This window comes from Magnolia sinica, chromosome 10, assembly GCF_029962835.1.
Source record: "Magnolia sinica isolate HGM2019 chromosome 10, MsV1, whole genome shotgun sequence".
In the NCBI taxonomy this organism is placed as follows: Eukaryota; Viridiplantae; Streptophyta; class Magnoliopsida; order Magnoliales; family Magnoliaceae; genus Magnolia; species Magnolia sinica.
In genome coordinates, this window is record NC_080582.1 from 79707483 (window position 1) to 79730191 (window position 22709).

The following is a 22709-nucleotide window of genomic DNA, read 5'->3' on the forward strand; positions in this document are numbered from 1 at the left end:
GACACGGATCCCTATCACCAAGGGCGCGACTTGGCTGGGACCCCGGAACCAGCGATGTGGATGGTACCCTGACTGTGGGGCCCACCTCAATGAATTTATTGTATATCTAGGCCGTCCATCCGTTTTTTCAACACATTTTGTCGCATGACAGAAAAAATGAAGCTGACAAAAATCTCAGGTGAACCACACTACAGGAAACAGTGGTCCTTGAACGCCCACCATTAAAAACTTCCTGGGCCCACTGTTATGTTTATTTTCTATCCAACCTGTTGATAAGGTCACGCAGACCTGGATGAAGGAAAAACACAAATATCAGCTTGATCCAAAACTTGCGGGCCACAGTTTTTAATAGTCATTCACCACTGTTTCCTGCGGTGTGGTCCACCTAAGAGCTTCATCTACTTCATTTTTGGGCTAATGCCATAAAATGAGTTGGCAAAACGGATGGACGGCAAAGATATACAACGCATACATTGAGATGGACCCCACAGTCAGGTTAAACCCACGAGAGCCCTAGCAGGCTAGCACCAATGCCCTCTTCAATCCTCCGCTTAGGGCCCACCTTCTTGCCATTTCTTGCAAAGTCAATTCATTAATTCATAGAAAATCACACTGTGATCAAAGGATCCAATCCATCCATCAGCTGGCCTTCTTCCCCAGCCATCCATTTCCAATCCATGGATCGTTAGGAATTCAGATTGCCTGACCATCGGTGATCTATTACAGGCCCCAACAGATAGACTGCTCAAAAGAGCCGATTGCCCCAGCTCTTATATGGATGACCTTTGACCATCCATTTTTTTTTTTTTTTTTATAGACCATTGATCAGATGGTTAGAATCATTACATCATCAGTGTAATTTTTTTTGGACGCAGCTGTGGGGCCCACTGTGATGTATGTGCCTTACATCCACGCCTTTTGACAGCTCATTTTAGGGCATGATCCCAAAAATGAAGCAGATACAAATCTCAGGTGGACCATACCACAGGAAATAGTGGTGATTGACCATTAGGAACTTGTGAGCCACAGGTCTTGGATGAAGCTGCTATTTGTGTGGTCCCTTCATCTAGGTCTTTGTGACCTTATCAATAGATTGGATGGAAAATGATCATTCTGGCGGCCACCAAGAAGTTTTTTATGGTGGGTATCCAATCACCACTGTTTCTTGTGGCATGGTCCACCTGAGTTTTGGATCTGCTTGATTTTTTAGATTATGCTCTAAAATGATCTGTCAAAACGGATGGACAGAGTGGATGTAAGGCATATACATCAAGGTGGGCCCCACAGTCAGGTATCCACTGAAGCCGCGTCCATTTTTTCCTGGGTGGCCTATTAAATGTGTTCTGAATCTGATGGACGGTCCCGATTGATCAGTAGGACTATACAGGTGTCCCAATGCATTAAATACAGAAAAACTATAGAAACAGCCAGTGGAATCTCTCTTTATGTATGATGACAGATATTATTGTATTTACAGACATGCAATAATGCACCATATATCAACAACATAATCAAATATTAAACAAGCATCTTCCTAAGACCCCTACACTACACATGCCTGCACAGGTCTGTCTACACACGGTCTGCATGCAACATCAGAGCCACATATCAGGTGGACCCCACCGGCAGAGAAAACCCGGCTGATCAACTCATCCCGGTTGGCCACATGTATAACTATACAATGGACAGTTCAAAACAAACCATTCAATACACACATGTGGACCACTTGATCAGTGGAATATCCTGATTGACGCACCAGATCAACTAAATGGTTGACCCCACCTGATGAACGGCTCGGATGCCCCACGGAAGCAACAGTTCAGTACATGCAGCCACTATAGAGATGAACCTCTCTAAAATGATGAGTGAAAATCAATCTCACAAAAGAAATGGTAATAACCTGAGAGAAGCTTTCAGCTGTCGGCGCTAGCTACGTATTGATTTGAGGACCATGATCTTCTGCTCTCAGTCTGAGAAGCTGAACGCTGCAAACGGGATCTTGAACACCTACTGATCTGGTTATGCTCCCTCCCGTCGTCGTCGGTGCAAGGAACTGAAGATGGGCTACTATCAGGTGCTCCCATACAAAGGCTTGAATTGATTTTCACTGAGGGGAACCCCCCCTGGCAGGTGATGGAGCGGAAAGAAGACGATGCGAGGGGCGAGATTCGGGCACAGTGCAACTCAGGCTTGCAGAATGGGGCCGATATTGGAGTGGGCCCTGGACCACTTGAACAAGCTGTGCATAGCGACAACGACAAGCTCATCCTCGGCATTTCCTTAATTGGACTTGTGCCGGGGAGCTTGACAAAGGACACTATCCCGTGCCGACAGAGAGGGCAAGGGATCGAGCCCGGCGGGCCAGGTGTAGCGGTTGATGATGTGCTGTTGGTGGAGCATAGGTAGACTGCACATCTGGTGCAGAATTCGTGACCGCAACCTGCACCGTTGAGTACATTGCATGTAATTTTGTTGATCAGCTAAAAAAAACAGAAGGAGAATCACATCATAAGCAAACATGTTGTGGTCAAAATGCAAATTAACTAACCAAACCCATATGAAAGTATCACATTCTAAGTAAATAATACCACTGTAAGCCGGGCAGATGTAGGGCCCACGTGACGCATGCATAAAATCCAACTCATCCGTCATGTGTGGCAGAGCATGTTACCTTCAGGCTGATCTGTGTATCAGGTGGGCCATACCACAGGGAACAAGTTGGGAGGGAATGTCAACCATTGATTTGAGTGGAGGGTTCACCGTGTTGTATATATGAAATCTAGGCCATTCAGACCCTTCTGGTCTGGATGAGGGGTCAGGCTAAAAATCAGCCAGTTCCGAATTTCAGGCAGCTCTATGTAAATCAAGGGTTGTCGTCTCCTCTCACATCGTTCCCTGTGTTGCGCCCCACTTGAGTGTTGGATCAGGCTGACTTTTGGCACATAGGGCTAATGTGAGGTGACACATCTGAGGTTGGATGGCCTTCATTCATCACATGGGCCCCGCACATGCACGCACCCATTTAAATGCGAAAAGACCCACGTGAGAAAATAACAATTTCTGTTCAATAATTTGGAAAAGAAAAATTAAAAATTAAAAAAAATCAACCTAAAATAACAAGCAAGAGAGAATCACATCTTCAATTAACATCCTTCAAAACAGAATCAACAAACAAAACTCAAACAAGACAGTTTAAGAAAAGAATACTAAAATATAAAAAGCTTTGAAAAATTCAAAAGAAAATTGACTAACAAAACTAAAATGAGAAGATCATCTTTCTGTAAAAACCAAATCAGCTATAAAGACCCATATGAGAGAATTATATCGAAAGAAAACCGACAAACAACACCCAGAAGAGAGAATGCGGTTCTTCTGTAAAACAACACGGAGATGAATCAACTAACATGACCCATTTGAGAAAATTACATTCTGAGCAAAGAAAACTAACACTTGGAAATCCAGGAAAAAAAGAAGAAAAAAGAGAGAAACATCAACTCTGCAGTGACAGCAGTTGGTTGCTAGAACATATACCTTCTGCAGCAACAGTGCATTTCCTTTCCAAACAAACAGCACAAGGATCCAGGGAAGCAGGTAGCAGATCGGGATTCCTCCATCCGCATTCTCTGCATGAACCACAACCAATGCCTTATAAATCTTTTAACTTGTAAGGGCTTCTAAATACAATATAAGGTGTCAGACTAAAGTCATTCCTGTAGAACAAAATCCTCTTGGATTTCTAACTATGAATTTTGGAAGATTGTGGCGAGTTTAAGAAATTCCTTATTAATCATCACACCACAAGTTTAAATTCCCCTGTGAAAGAGAGATGGATTTCCTCTCCAAATAGCGATTTTTATTATCTGGTAGAAAAACATATCACAAGCCGTCTTAGCTCAGCTGGTAGAGCGCATGGCTTTTAACCATGTGGTCGTGGGTTCGATTCCCACAGACGGCGATTTTTTTTATTTTGATCCTCACAGTCCCAAACCTGTATAGACTCATAAGATCTCTCTTTTTACTTTTATTTTTAGTTGCCTAATGATAAGGACAATATAATACCATGGAATTTAAACTTAAGGTAAAAAGTAATCATTTTTTAATTGAGAAAGTTGCACCCATCTCTACTACAAAATTAGCTGAATTGAGTCACAGTGGTAATGGGTGTCTGCCCCGTGTCTACTGTCACAGTATATGTTCATCTCAAAAACACCAAACTGGCAACAAATTTCGGAAGATCCTCTAGGTTCCATTTGGATAAGCACCCATTTTTGGGTGCGTCTGGGGCAGCCCGAAGGCTGGCGGGCCCACTTTTCTATGCATCTGCACCTTAGTTTTCACCACAGAGCAGTAATGAAATAAGAACAGTTCCCACCCATTCCCACCTCAAATCACTCTCGTGCAGAAATCAAGCAGCCCCACAAAAGCAGGAATTTGCATATGAAATACCCTTGTTTAGCTACAGAATGTGGAACAACGGGCATTGCCTGCTTGAGATTTTCCAATATTACTTTTTGCTATTTATTTTACTTACCAATGTCAATTATCTCATCTCGGAGTTGAAGATCAGACCACTAACAAGGTAACAATGTATGTGCATGCATAATTCGTGTGCACTTTTCTTTGATACAACTAACCTAGGGAAATTATAAAAATAAATAAATAAATCTGCATGGTACACATTTACAGTATTGCTTAATCATCATCATCTAAGCCTTATCCTAATTAATTGGGGTCAGCTCCATGAATCTTGTTCCGCCATTCCACTCTATCAAAGGCCCTAACTTCAATTAGACCATACATCATCAAGTATTTTCTTACTACCTCCACCCACGTTCTTTCGGGCCTTGTGGTATTCCTTGACATCCTTCAAAATATGAATTTTGAAATATGATGTATAACATGCAAAGGTTGATTCACATAAGAATGTCAGATCTACTACTCACCTAGCAATTTTCACGATGCTCATAAGAGGAAGGGAGAGAAATGGTGAAGGAAGAAGATGTGGCCGACCTTCTGGCCGTTTACTAAGAATCCCCTCAAGGCCATGCCTACGCCATGAACGGGCAACCATCAAGGGACTCCAGCTATGAACAAACAACAAAAAGTTATAGTAAGAACCCATTTTTTAGATCATTAGCTAAATAAAATAGAAGGAAACGAACACTCCTATGTACCTATCATGCTTAAAGAAAACCAAAACAAGCACTTGAATCAACAAAGTATCCAACGTTAGCTTACATTAAATTCACCATTCAACAAAGAATATGTATAACATACATTTATATCATCTCTCTCTCAAAAATAAAAAAATAAAAAAATAAAACATTTATATCAAATCAACCGGTTTTGGAACTATAAAACCATACTATTTTAACCATTAGCATAAGATAAACAAAATTATCAATATATCATTTGCCTTAATTTTAGTTATAATGGAGTAACAACTTCTGTTTGTAAACGTGTATCCATTTTTACATGCCCTAAGAAAAAAGAATTCATCACAACAAATAGCATTAATGATATATGGGACACGCCAACAATTTTCAAAGTGAATATTTCACACTTTATATGGGAGACTAGGTTCAGTGCCATCCAGAAAAAGGCTGCCACAACTGGCAATTTTCCCATATCCAAACAACCACTGGTGGCATTATGTCCTACATGTGTGAAAGGTTGGCATTTGAGATGGGTTGTATGTGAAGGTAACCTACAACAAAACGCAGGTGACTGTTACTCTATACCATATATACACAATGTCTTCTCAAACTAAAAAGAACAAAGCAATTGAGGTCATTCGCTGGTATGTGGTATGGATTTCTGATGGAAAAATGCAATCGATTTTTTCTTTCATGCGTTCAAAATTCTGAGATAGAGTTTTTATCAAGTGGATTAACCTATTTCCTGTGGAGAACGGATCGCCTACAACAGATTGAAGGAAATCCAGATGTAGATGATGAGTACTCTTTAGTCCTTTCCAATATGTGTTACTGTCAGTTGAATATTGTTCTAAATATTTACAGTGCCTCCCAACCACTATTACATAAATTTGGTTGATCAGTGCATATTCATGAATTACTTGGTTGAAAAAAGTTCTAAAAACTACCTTGGAGGTTATCTAATGAACACTGACCATCTGTTGTGCTGTTTTCCAGCAATAACAACCTAAAGGCAGGGCGCTTGACCCCAATAACAAATGACAGATGCCACCAGCATATTTGGATTTTGAACTCAAGGTATGTTGGGTGGTCTTTTGTATCTTCACCAGATTCGAGAACATTTCGTTTTAAACAACTGTTTGCAGCTTGAAACTGAGTTGACAAAAGAGAAATTGTTGTTCCTTTGTTATTTTCAGTGATTGGTTATTGTACTAGAAACCCATTGCGTGTGAATTTCACAAGCAATCCAGCTCATATGATAGCATGGAAAAGTGCATGAGATATCTGAGCCATCTATAAGGTGGGCCCCACCATGAAGATCATGTCTATGTTTAGATCATGGATGGCATATAGCATGTGGTGGAGCCATCATATAGTTGTGTCATGGCACAGTGGCAGACACAAAAAGACCTAGTCATTTATTTTAATTCAACATTCCACGCCCCATCCCATGGAATCACAACTTGCTTATGTGACAGAACGTTTCACATCTTAATTTTAGAAATGTTTTGCAGTGCCCATAAGAGTGCCAAGTGGCATTAGGATGCGAAAGCTGTATGGTGCTACATAACGAATATAATGCACGTCATGCCTTAAGCCATGCATACAATGGTGGCACAACATCCCAGCATGTCATACAGTATCCTAGCTGGTCCCTGGTTCAAAATTCCGGCCAACATATCATCATCATCACCACCACCACCATCATCTAAGCCTTGTCCCAACTAATTGGTATCGGCTACATGAATCATGTTCTGCCATTGCACTCTATCAATGGTCATATCCTCAGTTAAAGCATAGCTCATCAAGAAAACAATACCCACAGTCAGCCAATATGTATCACCCCGGCAAGTACCTTGGCATTAGTTGCAAAAGTAGTACGATGCTACACAAGTAGCATGTGCATCATGCCTTAAGCCATGCATACCATGGTCATACAACATCCTAGTGTATCACACAAACTAGCATGCAATGCAATATCATACCTTGTACATAACCAAGATATGGGTGAGCATCGACCAATATGTTCCTATGTTGGGCAGGCCATATATACTACAATACCCCTATTTTGATTATTTTATTTTTTACTTATTTTTTGCAAGTACATGGTGTGGTATCGAAATGTCCATTAGCATGACCCATCAAAACAAATGGAAGTAGTAAACTACAGATACATACCCGTTTGCATTTTCAGCATCAAGGCTGGCACCCTTAGCAATAAGAATCTGCATTTCCACATACACAGAGTAAGTGTGTTTATAAGGGATCTTCCAAATATGAAAATCAATTAAAGATGAGAACAACATACTTGACAGCACTGAGCATTTCCACTACATGCGGCATAATGAAGGGGTGTGCTTCCCGCACCTGTCAAATGGGAACAAGCAGACCATATCATAAAAGGACATAGTTGTAGAAATGGACAATTTCTATTTGGATGCTTGACTCAATAGAAATCACTATTTCACAATATTTGACAACCCGGGGGGAGGGGGGAAGAAGGAAATTGTATGTGGAAATTGAGAAAGCAATCCCAAACACATATTTCTGCTGGCATTATTTTATTGTCATAAAAGGAATGTGATGAAATAGAAACTTTAGTGCTCTGAAAATTACAGATCATGAAATGAACATTGAATCTGAATCCACTATAAAAATAAACAACGAGAAGATAAAATAAAGAGAGTACAAAAGACAATGGGACAGGAAACAACACATGCAAACAAATGCCCATCTCCAGGCCAACCTCAAAATCTTAAGAAACAACTGGCTAATGCAATGGGATAAATTGTGGAGGCCTTATGGATCACTTTCTTCTGTGAACAAAATCAAAGACTTAGACTGCATTTGGATGCATATGTAATGCAAGCAAGAACGACTGCATGAAGTGTACGATGAAGATGTGGGCCCAAAAAGCCGAATTTACTAATCCTGCGGCCCACCTTTTGGGCCCCATGTGTTGAGTTATGTTTAGATATGTTTAAGAGATAGGGATGTTAGCATTGTTCCTAAAAGTGGGCCATACATGGAATCTGTATCTAGACAATGGTTTTGGACAGTTTGGATCACCGAGATGAGCATTTGGTGCAACACACATGGTTGTGATCATACACATACAATATAGAGCTATGGTGTACTATAACTCTTGCATACGGAGAGTAACAAGGAAGCAAGGACTCCTCTCTCATGAGAGAGGTGTGGAGAGGCTGGTTGTGGCGCGTTTGTTTATGGGTAGGACAGCACCATGTTTCCTATATATTTAGCCATTGGTCCCTGACTCTAATCACAATCTCAATCATACGGCTTTTCCATACGAGTGGTGCATTGGGTGACAGAGGAGAAGAAAGGCTAAAGGAGATCTGTCATCATCCCCTTGGAAAGCATGATTAATGGTGAATCAAACAGGCGCACACAGTTTCTACTTTCCCCATAATTGCCACATGGGCGATCTTGTGATTAAGGTTTAACAAAGGATCCTTGTGTGATTCTTAGCTTGATTATGTGGATCTTTATTAAGTGAAGATTTTAAGGGATTTTATTAGGAGTCCAAAACAGGTCTCTTTAGTTGTCTTTAGTAATAGTTTCTAAGTTCAAGGAGTGGGTTGAGTTTAGGGAGAAAACATTCTCTCGCAAAGAAAGAACACCCTAAAATCTCAACAACTTTGTATTGTGAGGGTTATGTAGAAACCCATTCTTCTCTTCTTCTTTCTCATTTACAACCTACGTAAACATGCGAATTGAATTGTGAATGTTTAAACTAATCAAGATAAAATGACAGAAAACTAATGATGTTCCTTGAACCTAAATGTGTAAGTAGCCCTCAAATTGCAGCTACATGTCTTTCAGGTCCGACTTGAATGTAATCTAAGGCCTTTTTGGATTGGTGGAATCCTAATGTAGGACAATTAACCACTTGCTCTAAAAGCTCGAACTATTAGAGCATGGCGAATCAATCCTTTTATCTCATAGCCTAGGCCCCACATCTCATGGGTTAGGACCTTGGCCGAACCTCTCGTGGGCCTCAAATCACATGGGGACTGCCTCACACGAGCCACCCGCCTAACACGGGTGGGGCCCGCCTCTCACGAGCCACCCGCCTCACACAGACCCCGAGTATGTCCCTGCATACCACAGGCTACCCCACTCGAGCCCGGTGTGAAAATGCCCCTACATTGAATCCTCTTTTCTATTATGGAAAAGAAATGACTCTCTTGTGAAAACAAAAGCAGCTATGGAAATCAATTTCCATTTCCCTCAACAAATGGTGATTTCCATTTCCTTTATAATAATTTATTATTTTTTTTTTTTTTAAAAAGGAAATGGAGATTTCCATGTCTTCAAAGAGAGAGCTCTCACTTTTTGACCATTGACCGATCCACGATTGCATGGAAATCATGAATGCTAAAACAAACAGGTTATTAGGATTCTTTTCCACAAATTTTCTCCAATGTAACATTTTCTTTTCTAAATCTATTTTTTGGATTCCACTAATTTAAACAAGCCCTAATTGCAATCTGGAGCCAGACCCCTCAATATGAATGCTAAGGAAATAGTAATTTGGTTATTTCGAATTTATTAGACTAATATCACAGTTCCATTTGATAATGCAACCAAACGTCCTAAGTATCAAGGCTAAACATTGCATTTTCTTTTGTATCTAAGAAGGCTAATGTTGAGGCCGTTTCTATTGCCATTGATGGTGCGTGGAGATCTTCATGTTGTATTGGAAGTTCATTACCCTTGATCTAATTTGTTTTTCTTTTCATAAATTTTGGTTCCCATTGAAAAGAAAGAAGAAAATAAGATAATGGGATAGGAAGACCACAACTAGTGAAGATTACATCTCAACACACTATCTAGGAAAAAGGAAACCAAGTAAAAAAAATGATGGAGAAGAAAGAAACAGCTCGAAAAAAATAGAATTCCACCAAACCCCTCGCTCTTCATCTTGAATGAATGAGTAATCTATAACAATATTGGAACTCTTAAGAGATGAGCAAAGGCGTTACCCAAGACCGCTGTTAGACAAGATACATCAACATATAGATGTAAACTCCAATGGCCGAAGACACTTCCTAAGGTAAACGGATGACTCATCAGGATCCTGTCGACAGACCTAAGGACAAGTGAGAGACATGTGAGAACAATTCAATGCTTGAGAAACCCAATTCTAAGGATTTGGTGATTGGTAAGCTGGCCGAGATTCTGAAACTGGTTGGACTGGGTTTAGTTATTTATTTATTTCGGTTCTGTGCAGACCCAGCCCTTTGACAGCCCCCTGCAATTCCAATCATTGCCAAGTGATGAAAGATGAGATAATCAAAAGCTTCAAAAGCAAACAACAGATAGTAATGCCGATGATATAGCATAAGCATGAGAAAAAAGGGATTACCAATAAGGTCGATTGTTGCCCCATCTTCCACAGTGACATTAGTAACACTAGCCCCCAAGTCCAAGAGCAACTGGACACTCTCAACATGCCCATTTAGTGCTGCCATATGGAGTGCAGTTATCCCACCATCTGCTGTTTTATTAATTATCGTAGAGAGACTGCTGCTAAAATACAAAGAAGCAGGAAAAAACAAAAACAAAAACAAAATTAGTGTAACAGGAAAGGGAGACCAAGGGTCAATACCATCACAAATGTGTAGACAGCATACCCCTCGTCAAAGTCAGTTATAGGACCATCTTGGGTTGATCTTTTCCTTGTGATTTTCCAAAAGTCTGGTATACTGGGTACATAATCAGCAAGGAGGAGGCGGACACAGCGAGAATGGCCATTTATGGCTGCAAAATGGAGAGCTGTACCGCCATTAAGGTAATCTGCTTTGTGAATCTTCAAAAAAAAAAAAAAAAAAAAAAACAAGAAATCCAATGCACAAACACTGTCAAGAGAGTTGCCCTTAATCTCAAGTCAAATATATAATAAAAATGTTAGTTAAGGGTGCAAATGGAACAGGTCGGATTGACATGATGGGTCAGCGGGCCCGACACAGAACAAATAGGTGTGTATCTGAATTTTGACTCATTGGTTCAGGCATGGGTCCAAAACACTGCCCCAATTATCAAATGGGTTAGCTTTGGAACTTCTCAGTGAGGTACACAGACACAACTTTAAACAGGCTGGATAAGGACCACCCAAAAGCGGACATGACTAGGAGGTCACTCGACCCCAACACTTTAAATTCCCAAAATATTTTAGACTTGAGCTAAGGACCTGAAATGGAAATTTTATAGGCTATAAGACCAGCCAAGCTTTATGGGACAGATTGTTGGGCAGTTATGCAACAACGTGTTCATAGAATGAGTATTGAGATGGATGAATGGCAAGACAAGGATAGAAATAGAAATGAATGCATTCAAGGGAAGTTGGAGCAGCACCAATAGGTAATAAGATGAAGTAAAGTAGAATTAGACGGTTTGATCATGTGCAAGGGAGACCAAGAAGAGCGCCGATTAGGACTGAGTTGGTACGAGTTGAAGGTTGTAAAAGCGCAAGGGTTAGGCCCAAAAGGATGTGGGTGGAGGTAGTAAGAAAGACTTACCAACCTATGGTCTTGCTGATGTTATGGCCCTTGATAGAGTGGAATGGTGGAAAAGGACTCATGTAGCTGACCCCAATTAGTTGGGATAAGGCTTAGATGATGTGATGATATTTTTTACTCAAGAAACCTCTTACAGATCTTGTGAATTCACATTCTAAAAATGGTAGATTTAGTTCCAAGTTGCTTCCTCTAACTAAGGCAATTGACTAAAACCTTAACTCTCCCAAACAAAAACATTGGTGCCGTGCATAACATTAAGTCTATATTATGTAGAGAACCAGAGATTCGGGAAACCCAGCTTAGACCTCACCAAAATCCAACCCATAGATAAAATGGGTTGGGTTTGGATGCTCTAAGTGCAGACCCACCCCAAACCTGATCCTAACCATGTATGGCAGGAGAAATCCAGACCGGTAATGAAATGGGTCAGTTTGAAACTCCCGTTGACCGGACCCAGGCCATTTGCACCACTGATTTTAATGGCATAAAGAAAAATCAAGTTAGAGTAAGCATCATACATTGGCTCTGAAAAGGATAAGAGTCTGAACAACCTCCCAGTGTCCATATTGACAGGCTTGCATCAAAGCGGTCTGTTGACAATGAAGAGCATTATTCTCTTGTGAAAATCAATCTAATTCAAAGGGTGGATCTTATTTCTGCTAAAACTTCAAACAATTTTTTTTTTTTTTTTTTTAAAGAGATGTCGTTACACAACCAACTTCAAGGAAGTACTACAAACTGTGGCAAACGGGTATAGTGGTTGGGACCACCATGTGGATGGACTATACCCGTTACAGCGATTGTAGGTTCCCAAGCATCTGCTTATTGCGAATTCTGCCCATTGCATGTGGACATTTGCTCATTTTTTTTCTCAACCTTGAGTTACCTTCCATTTGTAGCCAGTGTTGGATGGCTACCAAAGTCCAATCACCTTGATTTTTGGGCCATGGCCAGCCACATGGTGGCCCGGAAAGTCAATGGTCCTGATCACTGTGCAAATGTGTTATGGGTACAGTGAAGAGATTTTGACGTATGCCTAATTATCTAGTCCATGAACCGTTTGTCCCAGTAGAAATCCTCTTATTACAGATTGACGAATTGAAAATGTAGGTGATGGGCAATTCAAAATGAAGTATCAATTGATGCCAAAATATTTTTACTTCCAACTTCTACGTTTTTCTTTTCTTTCTTACTTACCTTTTTTTTTTTTTTTTTGTTGAAGGGTTACTTCTAAGTACTTGATACTGAAAAAGAATAAATTTAAAAAACAGAAAAAGAAAATCATGCAATTTTCAGAAATAGCAGAGATTGATATTACCTGCCCGCGATAATTCCTAAGATTAATATCAACGCCAGCCTCAAGCAATAGAGAAACAATCTGAAGAAGAAAAAAAAAACATAATCAATTTAGAAAATCTACAAAAGCCCACGAATTTAGTAACTGGTTGGGATCAAACAGGCAACGAAAACCATATGAATCACCTCGTGGTGGCCCTGTGCTGCAGAATAATGGAGAGGAGAATTACGAACACCGAAAGTTGAGTACCTCGCAAGACGAGGATTATATTCCAAGAGAGCCTTGGCTTCTTGAAGATCCCCGTCTCTCGCAGCAGACACCAGGCGCTCCCCTGACGCCGAGCATCCAAAGGAGTTGCCCATGATGCTTAAAAATCCCATTATCTTTAAAACAAAGTAAAACTACAGTATATTTCTACAAAAAATCCCTTACTTCTCGCCGAAACAACAACTGCCAAAATCAAAATTCCCCACCACGTGTACAAATGAATTGCCACGGTGGAGAAAAATCCATTTTCTCTTAACAAAATCTCTTATTTTTCACCAAGAACAAGCCCAAATCAAAATCTGCAAATTACAATCTTCATTAAATGAAAACCATTTTCTCCACAAAACCCATTATTTTTCACCAAAATAACAACAGCCCACATCAAATCCTTACACAATTTCATGACCTTTCAACTATTCAAGAACATCAAAAATGCCCATTTCGTTTCTCCAAAGAAAAAGATCATTCATTTCCATCAAAACAAGAACATCCCAAATCAAAATCTCCCATCTTTCATCCAACTGAATTACCAGATCACCCACAAAACCTCATCTTCAAAAAAAAAAAAAAAAAAACCCATGTCATATCTGCATTAAATCCTTCAACTTTCACCAATAAGGACACCACAAATCAAAATATCCCATCTTTCAAAGATGAACAGATCATATTGCTTAGAAATCTCACAATTTCAAAAAAGATATATTATATCTCATCAAAATAACAGACACCCAAATCAAAAATATCGCATTACACATCAATCCAATCGCCCAAAACGCTTATAAATTTCGTTATACGCGAGAAATCCAATGAAAGAGAAAAACAAAGAAAGAAAAGAAAAGCCGTCTCTTTTCTACAAAAGTACCTCATTTTTCAACGAAAAAAACGACGACCCAAATGAAATTTCCGTCTCAATCATCAAAATTCCCAAAAATCCGATTCGATTTTATCCTTTATTCAGCGGTTTGGATCGATGCCAAATTCGGGTTCCATACCCAAAAAGAGGTATAAGAACAGCCGGCAAAAGAAAGCAAGCAAAGATAAACAGGAGAAAGAATGGTGAACCGCGGGAGCACAAATTTCCGTGGAACTCACCCGGCAATTTCAAAATGAGAAATGATACGACAGGGACCGTACAATAGAAAGTGGTAAGCTATCTTCCTCTATGGACAGTACACGTAGCAGGTGATGTATCAATCGATACCGCCCACCAACTCTATCTCATTATTGATGGACAATATCTTCTCGAAAATATCTCTCCATTGCTCTTCTGCACTTTCTCTCTTTGAATAAGGACCGTTGATTATTTGTTACCACCGCTGCTTTAAAGGCCATTGATTAGATGGCTATGATCATATCATCTCTGTGAACTTTGAACCATATCCCACCCATAGTTCGGGCAGCTGATGGACGGATGATCATCCATCCTGCTCTGCCACGTGTACAGATATTACCATGTGGACGCGGATTAGGCGGTAGTGTGGTGATGTCATGGCCGCTGTAGGACCTACCTTGATATATTTTTATTATATCCACGCCGTCCATCCGTTTTTACAGATCATTTTAGGCTATGATGAAAAAAATAAAGCATATCTGAAGCTAGGCTGGACCACACGATATGAAACAGTAGGGATAATGACACCCACCGTTGAAACCCTCCTAAGGTTCACAGTAATTTTATTTTCCATCCAACCTGTTGATAAGGTAACACCTATCTGGATGAAGGGAAAACCCAAATATCAGCTTCATCCAAAACTTTTGTGGCCCACAGAAGTTTTTAATGGTGTCCATTCAATCATCTTTATTTCCTGTGGTGTAGTCCACTTGAGTTTTGGATGTGATTAATTTTTGGATTCATACTCTAAAGTTATATGGAAAACGGATGGACGGTGTGGATATAAAATACATACATTAAAGTGGGCCCCACAGCGCCCAACATATCACCACACTACCTGATCAACCATGGTTGTTCTACTGGATCTACGGTCTCATCCCCCGCCAAAATTACCTCTCCGTACGAATGTCCGAGCCGCTCAACAAACGGGAGTTATTTGATACTCTGGTGGAGCGTGATGTTTCATAAACATGCACTCAGAAATTCCTGACGTGGCATATCTAGAACTCAAATTAAACCGCCCAAGTGGTAGAAACTACTGAAATCAGATTTACCGGGTGATTAATCAATGAATAATAAACATTTTTCTTTTGAATAACAACAGTTCATTTTTCCATTTTAGTCATCCGTTGGTTTCAGCTAATCATTTATTAATTAAATTATTTCTCATTTTTATTTTATTTCTTTGCCTTTATAAATGAGGGATACTGTTTGAACGGTTTTATTTTAATTTTATATGTACTATTTGTTCAAATTTAAGTGCATGTGTATGAACTCTTGCGTAGGCAGGAGTATCATATTTTCTCTCTTACAAAACGGTCGCCAAAGACAATAATACTGCGGTGAAAAGTTATCCACCAGTTTTTTTGAAAAGAAAAATGCACCACCCTTCACACGTGGATAGAAGGAACACGTGCAACGTATCACCACCGCTCCATCAGGAAATTCCAAGTGTTTAGTTGTCTTGTCTTAAAACGAGCCCCATCAATATATAATTTTTACCATTGATAAATTTCTCTTAACCGTTCATTTTGTTTAAGTACATGTGTGGCCCACAAAATTATCCGATCAGCCTAATTTTTTAATTGGGGCATTGAAAATGTGGGGGAATTGCCTGATGAATGGCTCTGATCATCCCTACATTGGCCTCATTGCCACTTACAAGGAAAATACCAAAGAAGTTAAGTTGCTTAACATTCCTCTCATGCATTGTACACGGGCACATGACGTTTCTTTTGGAATTGATTAGTGAGATTCCTCTCATCCATCGTACATGATGCATGTGACATTTACTCTCGAATCGATTCCTGAGATTTGACATCGCTCTTTCGTCCCACTTCGTTCCAGCTTTAAAATTCTTTAAAAGTATATAAAGAAAAATAACTTTGATCATATTCAATGAATCCAGCAAAGTGTCGACGATTGTTGGTGTTTTTTAAAATAGTTAAGGTTAAGCTTTCCAACTCAATGGCTCTGTGGTGGACTTATAAGAGTTTTAACATAAGGTCATGGGTTTGAGCACTTATTACGGTGTGAGTGCGCAGGCATGTGTGGGGTGTGTAAATGCATGTGATAAAAACAAGTCATAGATTTTGCAGAGAGAGAAACAAAAAGTCAAAAAATGAAGGAAACTAAATACAAAAAATGCAATATATATTATGGAAAATAATGAGGTGAATGGTAGATGGAGTATAATATCAAAGTCACCCTAATTAAACTATTATAACTAACATAAGGGTTCAGGGTTCAAATTTAACTAACAATTGTACTGGCTACTCAACTGTTTGTTCCGTTGGATCCTTACTCTTGCTCGGGTGGTAGACTCTCCGGAGTTTCAACACCCGGTCAAGGGTTCGAGCATCCCTAGGTGGTGAAATTCCACTAGCGTGAGTGTGTGGGGGTGTGTGTGCCTGTGTTAAAAAAAAAAAAAAAAAAAACTGTTTGTTCTGTTAGGTTCCACATCATTGCTGTGTCATCCAATGTTAAGATTTGTCAAGCCTATCATCAAAGGTGTGTTCCGAGTCCGCATTGGGCTTACTATGGATTGTAGGGAGGCAACGTAGCTCCCGACTCGAAGAAGAGTCTCATATTTTTATATTAAATTGAGTTTATATAAACCTTAGTTCCTTTGGGTAATATATATCTTATCATAAGAGATGGTGAGAGGGAGTTGTAATTGTATTGGGAGTTTGCTTCTTTTTATTTCTTTTTTCTTTTTTACTTTGGGGAATAGTGATCGGTATGAATCCGTAAACATATCCAAATGAAATTATGTAAATTTCTATGATATAGTTTACTTCTTTTTTTTTTAATGCTTTCTTTTGATTCTGATGTTGCTATGTGGGTGTTGAGGAGGAATCTTTCTTTTAATATCTAACCCAGCTAAAAATTTAGCCCACCTCATGGAAATGTAATGCTAGAAAGAATAGGCCATTAATGCAACCATCAAGTGGAAAACGTCATAAAAAATCAAGGTTTTGAGAGTGAGCACATTGAGGCTTAATTTCAAACCTTGAGGGTAATTTTATTATTTCATATGGAAGTTTATAAAACTTCCTAATTCATTTTGGGAAATATATATCCTGACATGAGAGAAAGCCATCATGGTAAATCTCCGTGCTGTGGTTAGTATTATATTCTATTTTCTTTTTATTCTATTATTGTTATGTGTGTGGTTAAGAAGAAATCTTTCTTCCATCATCAAATCCATTTAAAAATTTGGTCCACCTCATGAAAATGTAATGCTCAAAAGATCAGGCCAATGCAATCATCACGTGGGCAACTCCATAAAAATCAAAGTTTTGAGGGATAGATTAAGCTATTGCCCACCTAATGATTAAATTACCCTAAAGTTTGAAGCACTTCATTTTTTTCCAATGGGAGTGCATCATTTAAACGGGTTGACATCATCCACATATGAGATGGGCCCCACATTATAGTCAACTATATGTGATCTGATACATGTAAACTCCCACATGCATCATTAATTTCCACCAATGTGACACATATGTAAATATATGGAATCACTGAAGAAGGTGGTCCACCACAAGATCATCTAGTGTTCAAATCATGCCATCTTTACATCTCAACCGTTACAACAACAGTGCTTTTAGGCCTTTGAAAGAAAAACAAGCTGTCCACGATATTTTTTTCATTAGGCCGGGTCTATCGAAATCTAGCATTTGATAGGTCCCAGCCCAAACCATTGACAGCCCTACAGAGAACCTAGATCATTCACACGTGGGGATGTATTTCTAGCAGCTCACATCTCATTTTTTGGAAACTTACAATCTTACTTTTTGAAACGCTGCATTGACTCATGTGACCCACCCCTTATATTGGCCACCCCTTTGGAGCCCACATGTGTTAGGTATCCCACCAGAGCAATCCTAACCCTTCAACCCAAAAGAGGCCCTTAATTGGACCTTATTCCATTTACGGTGGGCACAATATTAACGGTCTGGATCGATACCTCACGGCTTCCAATCTACAACATCCCCATTGTCTGGGAACTCTACAAACCATTTTCCGCCGTCCACTTGGCCGGCGAAACAATTGGAACGGTCCATCTTGTTGGCCCTACCCTGGATGGGAAACCTTGCAAAAATTGTGATAATTAACTGATCGTAGCCATCCAATCAAGGGCCTTCATGGTTAACGGTCGAATATCAGCTGGTGAGGGGAGCGGATTAGCTGTTACCCGGGTAACACCTTAGTTGGTGTTACCCTAAACTTGTGAGGCCCATTTTGATTTAGTTTTTATATATCCAAGCCGTCCATAAGATTTTTCATCTCATTTTAAGTAGCCAGCACAAACCTTAGAAAGATCCAAAAGGTAAGTGAACCACATCACTAGAAACAGTGATTAATGAACATTAAAAACTTTTTGTAGGCCACAAAAGTTTTGGATCTATATGATATTTGTATTTTCCCTTCATCCAGATTTTCTTGAAATTATTAACAGGTTTGATGGTAATAAATATTATCAAAACCTTACGATGGGCCCTTTGAAAATTTTAATGGTAAGTCACTCAATCACCACTCTTTCCTATGGTGTGGTCCACTAGATTTTGATCTACATAAATTTTTATAAATCATGCTAAAATGATCTGGAGAAACGTATGGACGGCATGGATATACAAAATACCATCAAGTGGGCCCTACTGTAAGGGTGACACCTACTAAGCTGTTACCCGGGTACTACCTAATCCGCTCCTGCTGGGGAGAGGCCGGCCCCATCAGATCAGTGGGTGGTCCGTTGAACTACTAAGGGAAAACAGTACTAACCGTGGTCCACTGGACTACCAAAGGATAGCAAACCAACGGTGAATACCTACTTGATCGCGTGAGATAGAAGACTATCAGCACAAGTACCAAAATCGCACGTGTGTACAAAATCAGGGCCCACATAATGAGTGAACGAGCCTGATGTTTGGGCCAATCTTGTTGCTAATGACTTTCAGCTATGAACCGTCTTGATCTCCCACGTGCACCCCACCTGCTGACTGGACTATCTTCATTCTGGTGTGATGACTTGTAAAAGTGGGGACCATATACTGAACGGCTCTGATCTTGCCCAAACTTGGACGGTTGTAATTAAAACTTAGATGGTACATTCGTGTGATTTTGGTGTACCTGACTTTTCGTGCAGCCACCTCTGACCAGCAACATTGCAAGAAAAACGAGGCACATGTGCGGAAATAATGCATCAAATACTATTAGGGACTGCGCCTTTTTTTCCTCCCACGTGTTGCATAGGCAGAACATCCGAGCCGTCCAAAAGATCAGTCACAGCGTTTTTATCATCCTACGTGAAAATCAAACCGTTTCAAGACCATCATGTGGGCCACGCCATTAAAATGAATGAAATACGGACCCAACGATCTGATCCAACGTACGGTCTTGGTCTGATTTTTCCGGTAGGCTGATTTTCAAAACGAGCCAACATTTGCATCGGCTAGGATGTCCCACACGTGTAAGTTGAAAAAACTATGCAGTACTGTAAGCCTATCCTACTTAGCAAATGAAATGAAAAAAAAAAAACCATGGGTGGGGCCCACCGTGATGTTTGCATAACATCCAATCCGTCCATGTGCGCCCCAAGATGTTTTCCTTGGAGCCCAAAATTCTGGCCGATCCAAAACTAGGGCCACATCACATGGAGAAGTTTTGGAATGGGAATGCCCATCACTAGAAGACGGGTCCACCTAATTCTTTATATGGGTATGTATTACCTGCGATCCCAGCAGGAAGCTAGGTGGGGCCCACTGTGATGTTTGTGAGAAATCCATCCGTTTCATCCGTTTTGCTAGCTTGTATGTTTAAGGACATCATTTAAAAAATGAAATGAATCCAGAACTCAAGTGGGTCACACCATGGGAAAAAAAGGATGGAGAGAAATGCCTACCATTGAAACATAAGGGCCATGTAAGATTTGCATCAGACTAATATTTCAATCGTTTAGGTTGCAATCACCTTATAAATGATTTGGTTGGGATGTAAACATTATTGACGTGGACTTCCAAAGGTTTCAACAACGGGCATTTCCTTCCATAAAGACCGCTATGATGTGTATGTTTTATCCATGCGGTCCATTCATTTTGCCAGTTCATTATGTTTGTTTTATCCCGGCCGTCCATCTATTTTGCCAGTTCATTCATTTTAGCCACAATTCAAAAAATGAGGCAATCCAAATCTTAGGTTGACCACGACTTAGGACATAGTGGTGATTAAATGTGCAATGTGGAAAACTTATTATAAACCACACAAGTTTTGAATCCAGCTGATATTTGTGTTTTAACTTTATCCAAGTTTATATGAGACTTAATGGAAAGGTCGACCAAAACAAACATCATCCTAGTCCCAAGGACGTTTCAGCAGGAACTTCCTGATATGTAGCTCACTTGAGTTTTAGATCTATCTTATTTTTGGATACATGCCTTAAAAAGAGTTGGAAAAATGGATAGATGGTGTGGATAAAATATATAGTGGGCCCCTCATGTAGAGGGGGTCAGTGACACTTTCACGTCCAAAATGGATGAAGGAAGGCCTGATTAGAGGAAGAAGTTACCCGGACCGTTAGAGCCTTAAAACAGGCATATCTCACGTATCGAACTGAGTTACTACCATATAAGATTTTGGGATAGGACAAGCTACTTTAGCCAACCAACCCGACTATTATGCTAAATTTGCGAGATTCCATCAAATTGATGATCAAATTCTACGTTTAGTTCTGTTTTTATATTTTTTTAATAAGTTTTGGTTTAATCATAACTCTTCATCAATTGTTGTGTCCAACATGAAAAGTGTTTAGAAAAATTAGGAGAATAACGTGGTTAAGTCACATAGGACACTTATTATAAATAGTAAAGTTACAAATTTTAAGGAGTTTTAGTTGTAGTTTAATTCTGAAATTTCTTCTAGGTCTTGGTATCCCTATTTAAAGGGTTTTTTAATTCATTTTTAATCATTCATCAATCAAATTACGAATTTTATAGAATTTAATTCTATTTTTCTTGCTTTTTTCCTTGCGGATTCGAGAAGTCTCTGTAAAGAGTCCAAAGAAGTTCTATGGATTCTGTTGATGCAAAAATCTGGTCCACCCTCTTTAGACCTTCGATTACCTGCACAAGAAGAATACAAAGGAGACCCTAGCTAGAGCAGGGGACCCTCCAATGCCAAAGTCAGGCTAGGAATCTGGGTCTTATCGTATTGAGGGGATTTGGGAGAGAGTTTTCGCGTACCTTTCACCCTTGAAGTGTTTCTCATTTATAGGAGAGGGAGGATCCCATCGTACGGGGATTCTCTCCCTGATTTTTAGGAGATTTGATTTAATCGTAATCTGCTTACGGATACTTCCCGATCCCTCGGGATCGAGAATCCTTTCACAAGATTTTCGGAGCGGTATTTAAGCTTACACCATTTTTTCCTCGCTCGGCTCGGCCTCGACCGACTCAAGTAACAGATGAGTCTTGGCAGGCTGCAAGGATAAAGCATTCTGCCCCCCTGTCGGACAGAATAGGATCGGCTTATGACCGACATTATTCCTTAATTCAATACTCGACACTGTATCCGGCCTCGTATGGGTCGGTTTTATGGTTGGTCAGGTTGCTTTTAGCTTCAGGGCCTCAATCAGCCTCTTTAAACATTGTTGTCTCGTTAACCGAGCCAACTTTATACGTCTTACTTTGCCTATGGCTCCTGACTCTTAAGGTCTCGGCCAAGATCCGTTTTTCCAGAAATCCGAGCTAAGTCTCTCCTCTAGGCTTGTCTCGATCCAGTATGTTGCCTCGGATTCTAGGGCGGTGTCGATAGAGTTGGTTCATTCCATAACCGGGTCTCCGAACTTGGTGTTTTTTCCCCAGTAAGCCCCGTACTCCTTGTGTGAGTTAGGTCGACACTAAGGAGTAACGAGTTTTTTGAGTTGATGTGCCCTGGATACCGAGGTTATGATGGGGCATTTAATGCTTCATGTGTCGTTCTTAATTGGCGTCGATTCAGTCCTCGTGGTCGCACGAGCGGACAGCCGTCAAAACGTTTCGTCCGCTTATGAGCATCGAATGCGTGGCTAGGGCGTTACCTGCGTCAGTCGGCATGCATCACGTGTCGGGCGGGGGAGTCAAAGCATGCGTATGGACGGCATGGATATACAAAATACCATCAAGTGGGCCCTACTGTAAGGGTAACACCTACTAAGCTGTTACCCGGGTACTACCTAATCCGCTCCTGCTGGGGAGAGGCCGGCCCCATCAGATCAGTGGGTGGTCCGTTGAACTACTAAGGGAAAACAGTACTAACCGTGGCCCACTCGACTACCAAAGGATAGCTAACCA

At 40.2% G+C, this 22709-nt stretch overlaps 1 protein-coding gene and 1 non-coding gene across 3 annotated transcripts; one reads left to right on the plus strand and one right to left on the minus strand.

Annotated features, from left to right (window-relative positions):
* Positions 1-1426: 1426 nt before the first annotated feature.
* On the minus strand, positions 1427-14352 carry LOC131217105 (probable E3 ubiquitin-protein ligase XBOS32). 2 transcript variants are annotated; one of them, XM_058211863.1, is made up of 11 exons: positions 14128-14352; positions 13184-13381; positions 13020-13079; positions 12220-12291; positions 10817-10992; positions 10549-10712; positions 7465-7523; positions 7335-7381; positions 4944-5084; positions 3532-3623; positions 1427-2440 (listed from the first exon to the last, which is right to left on the minus strand). In XM_058211863.1, exons 1-11 carry the CDS (start codon positions 14179-14181, stop codon positions 1914-1916), a joined length of 1590 nt encoding a protein of 529 aa, XP_058067846.1. In that variant the 5' UTR covers positions 14182-14352; the 3' UTR covers positions 1427-1913. The 2 variants fall into 2 exon arrangements, with proteins under 2 accessions (XP_058067846.1, XP_058067847.1); XM_058211864.1 differs by having other exon boundaries at positions 10549-10709; positions 14128-14351.
* Positions 3883-3955, plus strand: TRNAK-UUU (transfer RNA lysine (anticodon UUU)). Its single transcript has one exon. It is a non-coding gene; the product is annotated as a tRNA-Lys (tRNA).
* Positions 14353-22709: the final 8357 nt, after the last annotated feature.

Coding starts and splice junctions, on each gene's coding strand:
- LOC131217105 (XM_058211863.1), bottom strand. CDS start 14,181: ATGATTGAGACGGAAATTTCATTTGGGTCGTCGTTTTTTTCGTTGAAA. Junction 13,080..13,183: donor CAGCACAGGGCCACCACGAG/GTGATTCATATG, acceptor TTTCTTCTTCAG/ATTGTTTCTCTATTGCTTGA. Junction 10,713..10,816: donor ATAACTGACTTTGACGAGGG/GTATGCTGTCTA, acceptor TTTGTATTTTAG/CAGCAGTCTCTCTACGATAA.